At 35.7% G+C, this 15,133-nt stretch overlaps 1 protein-coding gene across 3 annotated transcripts in view; it reads left to right on the forward strand.

The window, feature by feature from the left end:
• The window catches only part of LOC149717643 (sodium/calcium exchanger 3-like), a 90,896-nt gene extending 77,644 nt beyond the window's left edge, over nt 1-13,252 (forward strand). The window contains exons 11-13 of one of the 3 annotated variants that reach the window (XM_089840345.1): nt 1,067-1,216; nt 6,002-6,160; nt 7,890-13,252. In XM_089840345.1, the coding sequence (XP_089696471.1) occupies nt 1,067-1,216; nt 6,002-6,160; nt 7,890-8,266 (686 nt within the window). In that variant the 3' untranslated portion in view covers nt 8,267-13,252. Of the gene's footprint in view, nt 1-1,066; nt 1,217-6,001; nt 6,161-6,572; nt 6,732-6,806 lie in introns of all 3 variants that reach the window. The other 2 variants (XM_089840346.1, XM_089840347.1) reach the window with 2 other exon arrangements.
• Nucleotides 13,253-15,133: the final 1,881 nt, after the last annotated feature.

The raw sequence follows: 15,133 nt of genomic DNA on the forward strand, positions 1-15,133 counted from the left end.
CACGTAAAGGTCACGTAATATATGGAAAGCGATCCGTAATCGTTGTTTTAAAACAACTGAAACTGTTTCGTTAGATGTACTTTCATTAATTATAACGCAGTGTATGTGTTTCAACAGAGACATTGATCGTTTTCATGTAGCGAGAAGCTAAGTATAGTTATCCTTAAGGAAAGGTGATGTTAATAAGCCATTTATGTAAGTTGGTATGTATTGGTCCCATCGTTGTCCTAGAACTTCGTTTTTCCTGATGTGGATAGGGTTTTAATGAAGAGTCTGAGATTAATCAGCAATTAGAACGTAACATTGTCATTATAGAACTTAACCATAAGTTTATGAGACAAACTCTCAGTAACCAATGACAAACTTATGGAACATATCTTATGAACTTATGACCTAGCCAGTTTACCAATGTAACTAAATTTACACTTGGTATTAACTGGCGATGAATTTATTTAATATTTTGATTTAAAAAATGAGTAAAATCCAAAAGAACTGCGAGATAGCGCCGAACCCGTAACCGTCTTGTCTTTTCAATTATTTATAAAGGCGAGGATGTGAAGCGAGAAGAGTTAATAAAGTTAAAAGACTTCTCGCCTCGCGCCATGCAGCGTCACTGTTTGGTTCGCGACAAAGACAGAAGCGCTCTCTTTTCTTTCTACCCCAATCTCCAAGGACTCCCTCTCTTCCGCCTATAAAGTTTAAAATTCAAATATTGAAGTTGTTTTAAAAAGTGACAAAAGAATCGGGGATTCAGACTTTGCAATTGTATCGATTTATTCCATTTGCTTTGTCGAGATTTCTATTCTTTAATTTTAACGAAGGTTGTTCCCAGGGAACTCTGCTAACTTTTCCATTCAATTTCAAGTGTCTCGTCCAGTGTTTAGACCTAATGAGTAAAGAATGGTTCTTTTGACCTACTTTAAATGGTCTACTAGGGTGCTTTCGTACCATATAGAGTATTTAATCAATGTTGTTGGTTTTTTAGAATAATGTTTAAGTAAAGAATGAAACTAAAAGATAAACTAATGTTGTTTTATTTTTTGGGGGTCTTCTTCTATTGTTTTAGGCGACGATGACGATGATGACGGTGAAGACGATGGAGAAGGAGGCGCGGAGGGAGGAGAAGGAGAGCAGAAGATGCCGTCCTGTTCCGACTACGTTCTTCACTTCTTCACCATCTTCTGGAAGGTCCTCTTTGCCTTCGTACCACCCACCGGTAAGTCCAACAAACCTATGATAAATAACAAGCTTATGGTTCCTGTTATTGTAATTGTCTCCCTTCATTTAACCGACTAACTGTTGACCACGTGATGAGATACTGTAATTGTTGCCAAGCTTTGAAGTGATCGAAAACTCCTCTCCCACTAATTTTGATACTAACATCTATTGCGATAACCGCCTTAATATCCCAGTGATTCACTTTGTATCATAACACATTTTTTTTTTTTTTTGGTTTTTACGTAATATCGTGAACCGTCATGGTCGCTCGAATCTCAATGTTGTATTCTTAAGTTTTTAACTATTTATATTTTTACTAACACCGTATGTAACGTAACAGCGTTGCGTATGAAACCAACTGCCGTTGTTATATTACGTATGCCATCCATATAAGCTTTGCACACCCGCTGCACTGTTCAAAACGTTCCATCATTCTAACTTGACGATGGTAAATTTAACAAATGATCCTTCTGTCCCGCCCTCTTCTTGTCGTACCGCGCGCCATTGTTCCACGTGTAATAAACGGACAACGGACAAACGCGTCCCGTTTTCTCTGTCCGGCCTTCTCTTATCTGTAAATTATTGCTAACAGTACACACGCTTTCCTCTTCCCTCGGCGAAACCCATGGCGTTAAAATTCTATGACAAGAGCAGTTTCCAAACAATGTTTGCCCCTCCGAACTCATTTTCTCTCGCGCTGTTATATTGTTTATGTCCAGCGCTAATTCGTAACGCTCGGATAACTATCTGTCCCTTATGTATTAACCCAATAATTTTTGTCGCGACTCTGTTGGTTGCCGCGTGACCCCTGGAGGTTAGGGTCGGTGGCTTGGGAAGACCGCGTCGTGTAGGAAACTTAACTTCACGGCGAGCTTTATCTTAACCCTAACTTCGTATACGTTTAATTTATTAGTCTCTGGACCCTAGTTTAAAATTTTGTTAAATAACGAATTGGATGGACCCTTTGGGACTATTTTAGGATTATCCCAGGTTAACTTCTCTTTAGATGACTTTAAACTGTAAGGTTTAAGGAGCTGTTTTAAAACCGATTTTAATGAAGGTTCGTAAACGTTTCAAATTTCCGAAATAGGTCAAAAAAGAGTTGAAACAGCCTTGGATCTCTTAAATAGTCCCATTTGGGGAGTGTTTATCCGCCATAAGAGGCCAACAACTCGCGAGCTCTGAAGCGAAACAAACCCTTCAGGGGTTAAGTTGGGAAAGAGATGAAAATGATTCTCCGGTTTCAACTAAATCGTTTCTATTCTAGAGTTCCATTCCAGTTACAAACCTGTAGGATGTTAGGCCTAGAATAGGTTTCGTATGAGCTTGGGCTTAGACAGAACTGAAGTTTAATTTAAAAACTATAGTCTCTCTTTGTTTCCTTCCGTATTATTAAACTGGGTTGCCTTTACCATTTTGGAAGAAGCTCGAGTTAGGCTTAGCGTTATTTACCACGAATAGAATCCTTGAATTGGGAACGAGCTCTTAGGGTTATTGCGCCCAAGTTCTCGGATACCAAAGTATAGGGTATCGTGTTTACTCTGAGAATTCGGATAAAGCGAGTATTAGGCTTAGCTCAGTTTCTCACAATCGAATCGTAAGGATGGTACGAACAGTTTACGTTTAGGAAGTACTTAAGAAGGAAAGGGTTGAAAGTGTAAATCGCTCGATTTTCGAGCTCATCGCGCTGTTAAACAATATTATATTCCCCAATGTACTCACTCGTCTTGGAGCCCCGTGCTCGCTTCGAAACGGATTTTCGTGCGGAGAAAATATAATCGGACGATTGTCCTATTGCCAACTCTTTCCACATATCCCTTTCTCTCTCTCTTTCTCTCTTTGTCTTTTGTATTTGGTTGACTGGAATCTCAAGGTACTCGATTAACTTTTAGCGCACTGTTCTAAAACGTATTAGCCCGCTATTTGTAGCTATTTTGCTCGATTCTTCCCAACCTCTCTCATTTATATCTATGTCCTCTCTCTCTCTGATATCTTCCCCAATTTCCTGTACGCTTTTCTTCTTCGTTTTTCGCATGGATTGCCTTTGACTCTTTGATGAATGTTGGAAAACCCCTGTCGCCTCTATCATTTATCCCCGGGTTTCATTATTTGTCTCTTTCTCCTTTAGATATTGTGTTTCTTTACTAACTGTAGTTTTTTTCTATAGTGTTTTCTTTTAGGTGTAGTTTGAAATTTTATATAGCGTTCTGACTTGAAAGAGAGCCGCCGCATTTAGGTCTCTCTTCTATTAAGTCATTAACTTAGTTTTAATTTAATTTAGATGAATGGAGAATTTAGTATTAATTAATTTATTATAAAAGGACGGTGAAAAACTGAAGCGAATAGACCCTTTTCAAAGTCGGTTGTTTGACCACTACTTTGTGTTCTTAAGAAGTAAGATTGATGGGTATGTTGACAACAAAGACTTGAAACAATACGGACCAAATTTGGTGCAGGACTGGAAACTTTTAAGCCATATAACGTCTTTGTTGTCAAAGCAGACGATTCTGCGCCCCTCCCACTTTGAAAAGGTTCTATTTATTCGTTCGGTTTACATGATCACCTTCCCTTTAGCGATGGCGTTTAGAGACGCTTGTCGCGCTTTACAAAAAAGGCTTAAATATTCAAAACTCCGTAGGGATGAAAACCATTTATTTCTTTCTTTCTTTCCTTGAAAACTTAAAAACTCTCGAGGAAAAAACTTTTTGAAAATGAGGAAAAGATTTCCTTCTCGGCCGCACTCGCGTTTTTTTCTTCCATATAAGAACTAAAAGCGAAATATAAAGTTTTTCTTTCGCGCTTCTAAAATCCGCCATTTAATATTCTGACAGTCTTCTTTTCCCGCATAAAGGCCTGCACTCTTACCTCTTCTTCTTTTTTTGGTCAATCCATTTAAAGCCCCGTTTTTTAAAGGGAATATAAGCTTCTTTGCTTCCGTCCCTTCTGAACTGATTGACGGCTAGCCCGAAATGATTTTGCCACCAAAACGTCACCTTTTCTTTTTCAACTTCATCTCTTTTTATTTCTTCCTGGTTTTGAAATAATTTTCGTTTTCTTGGTGACTGTCGTCCGCTACAACAATGTCAGTGAGCAAGTGCTTATGTTTTAAATATAAGCCAGTTTGGAGAGAACAAGGACGCAATCAAACGATCAATCTGAATATATAAATAACATTTACTTGGAATACCAAAATATGAAGATATTTCTGGTCTCATCTTCGTGTCCATGACGTATAGCAGGACACTCTTCCTTATGTACAGCGTTCGTACGGAGCCTGGAATACCTGGATAAGTCAGGGATTTAAAGTTTTTTCTTAAAAAGTCAGGGATATGTCAGGTATTTCATTGTAATATGTCCCTGCGAAATTGGCGCCAATTTTTCGGAGCATATGGGGTCAAAGATAAACTTTTCGTTGGAGCTGATTGTACCAGTCCATACATACTGCACACGTTGAAACGTCGCTGAAAGTATCCTTGCTTCAACACTTCTAAATAAGGATGATTATTTTCTTCTTATACAAGGTTTACCTAAAAATATTTTGACGTGTTTCCCTCGTCAGTTGATAACACTTTAGTAAACTTAATCATTATCACACTGCTCCATCCAAAGTTAATGTAAGCGAGGAAAGAGGACTTTTTGGGTCGGTTCAAATATTGGCCTTTCTTTCGTTTTGACGTTGCAAGTATGGAAGAAAAAAGAAGGGAAAGGATAACGGATCTGTTTCAAACAGAAAGAAAAAAAAGGGCTTCGGCTCGGCGCATGCACTTATAGCTGTGCCGCAGATGGGCTCAGCTGTCGTTCGTTTAACATCGCGGCTTCCTAGCTGAATATCTTTCATGGTACCGTGGCCTAGCGCTTTTTCCATCCCAATATTGTAACGACTCAACGTTTATGTGGGGATTTTTTCGACGTTGATGAGGTAGTTTATTTTCGGGGTTCCTCTAGCTGGATGTATCGTAGTCATACAGCCGTGTAAGATCGTATTAGACCCAACATTCCATTCCGTGATGCCACTCTCAAAACTACTCTTATGAAAGTAATCGAGAATACGCGTTGCTAGATTAAATCATTTGCAAAAAATACACTTTTCGGGATAGTTAACCTGCAAAATGCAAAATTTTCCCGGTTGAAATACTCATGAAACTATTTAGGCTTACCTTTAAACCTTTCTCAAGGCCTGCCATGGGTTTTCAAGCTGGTAGCACTGCTCGTTGGAAGGCGAAACCCGTTGATAACTATTTCCTACAACTGCTCGATGATATGATATTCTTTTTATCGGATAGTAGAGTCCATTTGTAGAGACCGCCTGAGTAGGGACAATGACCAGAAAAAAACCTTTACAGGAATAGTCCGTGGCATGTATGACGTGATGTATACTTTTCAGATGGATCTTTACGTCACTTCATGTCTCTGTCTTCCTTAACGGAAATAAAAAACGGGAAATCTTTTTATCTTCAAGAGTTTTTACTAAAGAAGGAAAGAAATAAATAAAACGATAAAAATCCCAAGGGTGTGATTGGCTAGTTTTATGTTGGTTGTAAAAGACATTATCAAATGACGGAATCGCTTGAAATTATTTTATTTTATTTTTTATCTTTCTCTTTCTCGTTTTCCTTTCAATTCCGGGAACAATGCTTTCCTCTCATCTTCCATCCTCTTACAATCCTTAAAAAAACTTTATCGTTTCGAACTCCTTTCGATTTGATTCGATTCAATTCGATACGGGGTCACGTAACCCTCTTGCCTTTCGCGTTTGAACTCGATAAATTCCGAAATGGGTCAGACTACTTCGACGGATGGCTCTGCTTTGTCTTATCTATATTGATCATCGGTTTGCTGACTGCTTTCATCGGTGATTTGGCCGCCCATTTCGGTTGCACCGTGGGATTGGCTGATTCCGTCACTGCCATTTCTTTGGTCGCCCTCGGAACCAGCGTACCAGGTAATGGTGTCACCCCGAAAAACCTTAACCCCTTTGACCCTTGATCCACCCCATAATGATTGCTGTTATAAAAGTGTTTTAAATTCGTCAAAATTGAACGCAATCATTTACTTAGCTGATGACCTTTGACATTTGCACTCCAATCACGCGCAATACCTTATTTTCGCGCACTACACGCTGACGTCAGGTCAACGCGAAACATTTCCCCCCGAACACATTATATCTCATCACAGATGGTCTTCCGTTTTAAATCGAGATATATTTCTCGGAATTTAACCAATTTTTTCAAAGAAAAACAAATATCTTATATATTTTATCGGCTGCTTTCTTTCGATGGATAATCACAAAATAAATCGTATAAAAATGGTAAAATTTAAAATTGGGTTACATTAAAAAAAACCACGATGGCCAGACTACCTCGGAGGATGGGCTTGCTTTGTGTCCAGTATAGTCGTTATCGGACTCTTGACGGCTGCTGTTGGCGATCTAGCGGCCCATTTTGGGTGTACGGTTGGACTCGAGGACACCGTAACTGCCATCTCGTTAGTTGCTTTTGGTACCAGCGTCCCAGGTAATGTCTTACCACCCAACCTCTCTGACGTGGTAAATATCACAATTTACGACGTAAATCACGGGTGTTCATTAGATTATTTCAACACCATTCGATATCTTACTCGTGAACATACTTAAATTTATTTTCTGATATGGGTGGACGCGGAAGTTTATTACTCGAAGTAAAACAGATTCGGTTGTGTTCAGACTTCGAAGATTTTTTGACAATTTGTTTCGTATAATGGATTTCTAATGGATATATCGTGATACGTTCTGTAGTAAAATAGCATTTTGGTTCGGCCCGCCCCTTTATCGGCTTTGTTCTAGTTACGATATTAATATCGTTTGTGTTTACGACGCGTTACGCTTCGTTAAAGATACGGCCAGTCCATAGACTTGGGTATATGTAGATACATTATTGCGACGCGGTTTGGTATGGTTTTCTTTTTCTGGAATCCCCCTTGGTTCTTTCTGTTTGCGTTAGGTGTATGTAGAGCACGCGAATATTATGTAACGTAACATTCTTCGGAAGATGATCGATCGGTGATCGCGCTTCTGTGACGATATGATTGAAAGATTATCGATTCTTTACTTCGGTCTGCTCGCTGGTGGTGGGATTAAGGGACCCTTCTTTCTTTCTCATAAACCTTTTTTCGATTCTTTTTAAATGCTGGTGAAAGTGACGCCATAATGGTAAGCGTGACAGTTTGTGTGGTAATAAATTGTTCCAAGTTTAAGGGACAAATTGGAACCCTAGTGGTATAGACCATTTCGATGAGGGAAAGAAGACACGGGGGTAAAACTTTGCCTTCCATCTCGCTTTTTAATTTTTTGTATCATGAAACGGCAATGCCTCCTTGACCCCTTGTATGCCCCGATACTAAGGCTTGCCTACGTCGAAATGGTCTATTACGGGATATAGGATTTTAGGTTAGTGTTAATGATTCTGAAAAGAAGTTTCAAAATCCAAATTTCTTATGGGAAAGTGGTTTGGATATACGTCTAACACCACTGTCACGCTAATTGTTTATGGCGTTACTAATGGGACAATTCTAATATCTTTTACTATCTTTTCCCTTATCGATGGCGTTTCGCGTTTCTCCCCAATTTTCTTTCTCTCTCTCTTTCCGTCTGTCATTGCCGTGACTATCCTGGTTTGGTCTTAACGAACGCGCAGACACTTTCGCTAGTAAAGTGGCTGCCATTAACGACAAGTACGCCGACTCTTCAATCGGCAACGTGACGGGTAGCAACGCCGTCAACGTCTTTTTGGGCATCGGGATTGCCTGGAGTATCGCCGCCTTCGTCCACATGAACCGGGGTTCCGTCTTCAAGGTGGAACCGGGCAACTTGGCCTTTTCGGTGACCATCTTTTGCGTCTGCGCAGTCGTTTGCGCCTTTATCCTGTTCTTCAGGAGGTCACCGGCGGTCGGTGGCGAGCTCGGTGGTCCTATGCGTTTCAAGTTGCCAACTACCATCTTCTTCGCCAGTTTATGGCTTCTTTACGTCGTCCTGTGCAGTTTAGAAGCCTACGACGTCATCGAAGGATTCTAAAAATTATAATAAATTAAATAAATTAAATAATTAATAATTTAATAATTAGTCATTAAAACGTATGAAACAAAGTAATTAATTATACGATTTAAATGATAATGAAGTTTTTTTTTAAATTACCATCCCGAATTAACGAAAGTTTAATATAGAAAAAGAAAAATGGCAGCTCGATGCCTTTGACTGTTGTTATAAGGGTCATTTAAAAAGACGTGCCACCCAATATTTATTTTTAATAACAGGTAATTTCTTAAAATACCCTATAGGATTTTTTTTTCATCTTCTTTCAATCAAAGACGCGATGAAAGGGTTAATCATTATTTTGAGAAAACTCTCTCAAGTTTTGGTTTCAATTTCGAGACTTACACTTAAATTACTTAACTATAGTCGTCGATTGGAAGGCGCCGACGAAATGCGGGGAATTTATTTCAACAATACCCCCAGTTTTGCGGGACTCTGGGTGACGAAATAATGACGTCACGGTGATCCCTACGTACAGGGATAATAAATAAAAACGGTTACGCCAAACGCGTCGGACCAAGTTTATAAATTTAAATTGTGAACTATCGTCGTATCGTGAAAAAACCAAAAAAATATCGCGATATTTCTTTGTCCCGATTAATCGCTTGAATTTTTAGACAAAAAATATCGATTTTTCATAATCGATAAAAATCGTATAATCGACGATTTCAGGGTTGTGTTCGTATTTATGAAGTTTAAAAAAATGAAATTGAAATTTAAAAAAGCCTTCATTTTGAAATTATAAAAACAAACTTGAACTGGGCTTTCAAATCTCGCGTAAAAAATATAATAATAATATCAAATATAGTTAAAAAATAATCGATTTTTTCCCAAAACAAATTCTTATATATCGATCCCTTTTCTCTCCTTAAAAATTATCGTTTTTCTTTTTCAAACATAACAACAAAAAATCAAAGAAAACAAATTCTATATCCATTAAATTTTTCCTACTATTTCCCATACTTTTTTACCTTTTTCAAAAAACCTTTTTTTCTGTTTCAAATTTTCGGATCCTTAAAATTACTCTCTCTCTCTCTCTCTTTGAAAATTGGGACATTGATATAAAAATAAGCCTAGATAGATTTGTGCCATGAAATTACTTTTTAAGGCTTCGAACTTGATGAGAGAGATAATTAACATTAATTAATACGAGATACTTAAAAAAGAAATTCGTTAATTTATTATAAGCCGAGGTGTAATATTAATAGACCATTTTGATAGAAGGTTCGCGTAAGTTCATCACTGCCATTGATAAGTTTAAATATTAACTCTCTAGAAGGAAAGTACGGAATATACACGAACTTTATATTAAAATGGTCTAACTGTATACGTTTATAGTTTCAACAAAAAAATCATAAAAATACCAAAAAACAATGTGCCTAGGCGGTCAGTCAGCGATTATTATTAATGTGAGATTAGCGTAAAAATGTTTAATCGAAACGCCAAATAAGATAAAATATCATCGGATTTTTTTTTCAAACCGCAGAAAATATTTAATTTTCTTTTAGTTGAATTCCCTTCCACTTTACTCCTATCTACCTGTCTGTCTACATCCTCCACATTTTCAATTTTATTTCGGTGGCCCAGATTTGACAGTTTTATCTCTCTAAACCGTTCTTGAGTTTTGACTTTTCAAAAAGGGAGAAAAGAGGTGAGATGGAGCGGTAAAGAATGATGATGGACGATCTGCGGCGATGAAAGTCTCCCAGTATACCTCGCGCGCCCCCCTACCCTTGGGTAAAGGCGAAATTTTGTTAAGCGCTGCCTCGTAGCGCCAGCCATTCTATTTGTATGAGAACTAGATTTGTTTTAAAAGACAGAGGGGTAGGTATCCTTGAAGTTATCATACCTTACGACGTTACCGAACACACAGAGCATGCTGCGAGGACTTCGTTGCCGTTCCGTAGATGAGGGGTTCACACTACTCCATCCCTATCTCCTTCAAGGTTCAAGTTGGTAGCCAAAAAAAAAATATAATTTCATTTTTATTATTTCTATTTGACAATTTTCCTGACGAAATTGGGAAAAGGGAATTCAAAATTTAATTTACGAAAGGGGGACAATGAAATGCAGTCGAATTTATTCAATTTCAATATTAAAAAAAGAAATAGGCAAGAAAGAATGAACTTTTAAATAGTTTAATTCCTTTTTTTATTTTTCATTTTTAGTTTAAATTTTCTTTGTTAAATTTCTCCTGGTTTTTTTTTCTTCTCGTGATTATCTCTTCAATTAAATTAAATTAATTTTGTTTTGGGGAAGGGTGGGAAAATAAATATTTGCCCAAATTAGGCCCAATTAAATGATAAAAGCGCGCGCGAAAATTTCCCGCGTAATTCTCGCGAAAACGTGGTGGTGGTTTCGGTCTAACGGAAATAAATAAATAAACAAACAATATTGTGCGGCATTTAAAAAAAATAAAAACAAATAATAGTGACGTACCTACGCCTTTGTAGTGAAGAATTAAAAAAAAAGAAAAACACTTTCATTTATTAAAATTTTTTTGACGCGTAACAACGTTAAAAAAATCTACCTCTTCCAACAACAAATTTGTTTTCTTCCTCTTCTTCGTAAATTAAACGTAAAAGTAAACAAATAAACAATGTTTAGTAACTTTGGGTCTCGTCTCAAAATGAAGAAATTGAAAATTTAACAATCAAAGGTTTTTTTTTTGGTTTATTGGGGGGTAATTGTACGACTTGTAAAGAAAAATCGTACCCGTATTGACCGAGTTAGTCTTAGCTGACGATGAAAATTTCAAAAAAAGAAATATTTGCCCAAATAAACGGACTGTTCTAAAATTAAAAGTGAAAATAAAATATACATACATTATTAAAAAAAAAAAAAGAAATTGAAATCGGTTTAAAAAACAATACGAACCGATTGTTAATTAATATTATTTGTAATACGCGTAATATATCGTCTTTGTTTTTCAACTTTTCATTATAAAACCCCCTTTTCCAAAAAAAACATCCAATTAACCTTTGACCCTTCCCGTATTTTTAGCAACTATTATCGGCCCGTTTGTATTGTCCGCCATTTCCCAAAAACACACTAATTCAAAACATTTACATCCAATCATTCTTCTTTTTAAGCAAAAACTTTTGTGAATGAATAAAAGAAAAAAAAATGTCACATTTTTTGGATTGAGCCCTTCTAGAACTTTAAAATGAAAAATGTTATATTGACGTCAATTTGAAAAAAAAAAAAACAATTGTTGAATTTAAAGATATAGATACGACGTAACGCGCTTCATTTAGTCTTAGATTATCTAATTTAAATCAAGTATTATTTGAAATTAATTGGTTAATCTACCGCAAGAAACTCTTTAAATTCAAACTCATTTTTTTCAAATTAATGTCAGAAATAATATAAATTAAAAAGTTTCTAATTTTTAAATAAAATAAAAATTCCTAACTTTATTATTTATTATCCGATTTCAACGTTCTCAATCTCCTTTTAAAGCTCTAATTAAGCTCTATCCAAATGACCTTCTTGTGACCTATGGCAATATCAAATTTTTCCCCCATCTTTACACGACTATTACACAATTGCGCCCAAAAACTAAAAACCTTCGCCCACCTTTATCACTGGCAAATTATATTAAAAAAACACCAAAATCTTTCCCTTAAAAAAAAAGTTAAAATTGAAAATTAACAATAAAAGAAAAAAACACAAAAAAATGGAAGAACCGTGTTGTTTCTTCGTATTTTAAATGGAGCCTTATTATACAAAGTAGTTCTAGCTATATTTGACGATATGAAAAATCGAGAGAGATTATTATTAAAAATAAAAAATAATATTAATAATAAAAAAATACCAAAAAAATTGCCTTTAAAAATTAATATTAAAAAGTAAATTTAAATAAAAAGTAGGCTTAGCCCCGCCTACATTATATTAAAAACCAAATACAAATATATAATTGTTTGAAAAAAATACAGAAGAAATAATTATAAATTATTAAATTTGAAATGAGAAAGAAATAATTAAACTTTTTTTGTTATTGATAAAAGTTTTTAACATTTTTCAATTTAATATAATGAAAAAACAAATTCGGGTTTGTTTTAGCGAATAACGAAACCAATAAAACCCAAATTAGAGAATATATCCAAGACCAAACAAAAAAAATAAGAAATTTACAAATAAATTTAATGAATTAGATGTAAATTTATACTGATATAGGCTTCTTGATACGAAAAACAATTTTTGATTATATAAAAAAACAATAACAAAGTTTAAGAAAAAAACAACTAAAACTAAGACCCCCCTTCACTAATTAAACTATAATAATTATATAAATTAAAAAATACCCGGTTTAAGTTTTAATTAGTTGCGTTTAACACGCACTCGTTTGGCTTAACAATTTTTCTCGCCTCTTATTAGACATAAGCTTTACCGTACCTTTAAAAATGGCTTCGCTTAACTTCTCTATTTCCTCCTCCACCACCCCCAATCCCCATATTAAGGCTTAACGCTTTCAAAAAATAAATTAATTTTAATTAAAATATGAACCCATCATTCCATCTTCTATATAAACGGTTTTTTTACGAAAGCTAAGATGAAGCGGAAAAGAAAAAAAACCGATTATGGAAAAACATTTCGCCCTCACTTCACCAATTTCACTCTAATTAATAAATAAATAGATTCATTAATTAAATAATTAATCCAGCCCCAAACAATTATTATTTTTCCTTCTTCTTTTCTTTATAAATAATTCTTCCCTTTTGAGACAAATTCTATCTTCTCCAAGCCCCTCCCAATTTAATTTTTTTTTGGTGATGAAAAATAAACAAAAAAACCAATTTCTCGATCTCTATTCGAAAATCCTTTTCCCGTGAAACTCTATCAAAAACCAAAACCAAAAACAAGATAAACAAAAACAAAACAAACATAAAATCAATAAAAAATCCTCTTGTAATTTTTCTTTTTTTCTCGAAATAAGCCTTGTTAATAAAAAGGTTTGTTATCGTCTCTTTTTTTCTTTCAAAATTTATCTTTCAACTTTTTATATGTTTTACGGATGACCCCTTAGCATTGTCTTTTAGTTTATTTATTTATTTATTTTAATTTAAGGGGTCAATCGTAAAACACTCATGTCAAGGTCCCATAGTCTTTAAGCGACCAAATTTCCAAATAAAACTTAATGCAGTTTTGGTTGCTTACAAAGTTACGAGCCCCTAAAAGACTATGAAAGAAACTGGTTCATCAACACGCAGTGCGCGGTAGTCTTAACTTACCCCTTCCAAACTGCTCATGAGTTACAGCGACTTAACCAATTAAGAAAATTCTTAGGTCTATTAAATATTTTTCTGTGAAATTTTTAAAACCATTTCAAGCCCAGCAGCTACACTATGGAAAGCCCAAGCCGCTGAAACACTATTAACAACGTATAGGATATTTAGGAAAATTAATGGTTTTTCTGTCTTTTTATACTAAATTCAAGCCCATCAGCGCTCGAGCCAACTTACAGTTTAGTGGAGTAATGGCTCTACTAATTTTTGTTTTTGCTTATATATTTATGTGAAATAACGATTCTTAATGTTTACGTACGCTATCAAGTGTCTAGCACCCAACACACATTAATTTATGTGTATTGCCATGCAGGAATATTCACAGCTGGTGCTCGATAGATAGGCCTAAAAATAAACATCCTTCAAGACCTGGTTGATTTAAGGTTTTCCAAACTTTATTGACATTTAAACCGTTCCGTTATAGGCCGTAACGATAATGAAGCCTTATTGGTCGGGTCGTGTTCTATACTCATTTAATTTAATGACGCTATCACTATCCTCTCCTTATAGTTTTCCATACGAGATAAAATAAAGTCATTTGTCTTAAGAGGAACGCTCGAATTTGTTTGTTCAAAGTATATTAGTTAATAATTTGACGAGTTATACACGAACTTTAGAAATCAGTTTTCTTTTCATCGTGTAAGCTTGAAGTAGAGATGGACGGAGTCGAATCTTCATACTTATGACGTACCCTCTGCACCGCCATCTATGGCAACCCAGGATTATTTAAAATGCCTAACGATAGAGTGCAGAGGGGTAGGTTCCAAACGGCACCTAGCGGGCACAAGCGGCAAACCGGAAAGCCATTTATTTTGAAGCGTCATCACGTGATCCGGTTGTGTCTTTCTCGTCTGCTCTAGCAGATCTACTCAAGTGTTGTAAGTTAAAAATTTCACACGTGTGTTTACGTGCATATATATATTATTTTAATTATCGATGAAGGTATTAATTCTGATATAAAATGTTGTCGTGTTTAAGAAATAACGGAATTATCTACGAAGATATGTCTCCTGGTAAGTCGTTTTTCAAATTTTATCAATTAAAATCCAAAACTTGCGCTAAGCCTTGGTTTCGCGATGGGTTAAAATTTAGGAACAACTAGAGAACATTCCCTTCCTACAGAGATTTCTGTGTGTGCTCTTTATCCTTAGACATTTTAAATAATCCATGCGGCAATGAATTCCTCCCAGGATGCCTTGCGTTTCGATAGGGTCGTACGGTACGGAAACACGGAGGATGCCCCCTGGGTCTTAAAAACAGAAGATAGTTCTCATACAAATACAATATCGCTACGCGGCAGCACTTAACAGTCGCCTTTACCGAAGGGTAAGAACGTGCGCAAGGTACACTGGGATAGACTTTCATTGCCGCAGATCTCCCATCATCATTACCGCTCCAGCTCATCTCTTTTCTCCCTATTGTACGCATTAACGTTTTGAAACTGAACAAGAAACTAAAGGGAGATGGGATTTCGGGAAATTATTGCGTGCCATCTATTTAAAACTTAAAATTCTAAATTTAAATTAAATTTTATTAAAAATTAAAGTATAATTTTGCTTAA

Source organism: Phalangium opilio, unplaced genomic scaffold (assembly GCF_054372755.1).
Source record: "Phalangium opilio isolate 3A_F unplaced genomic scaffold, DU_Popi_V2 ptg000003l_1, whole genome shotgun sequence".
NCBI lineage: Eukaryota > Metazoa > Arthropoda > Arachnida > Opiliones > Phalangiidae > Phalangium > Phalangium opilio.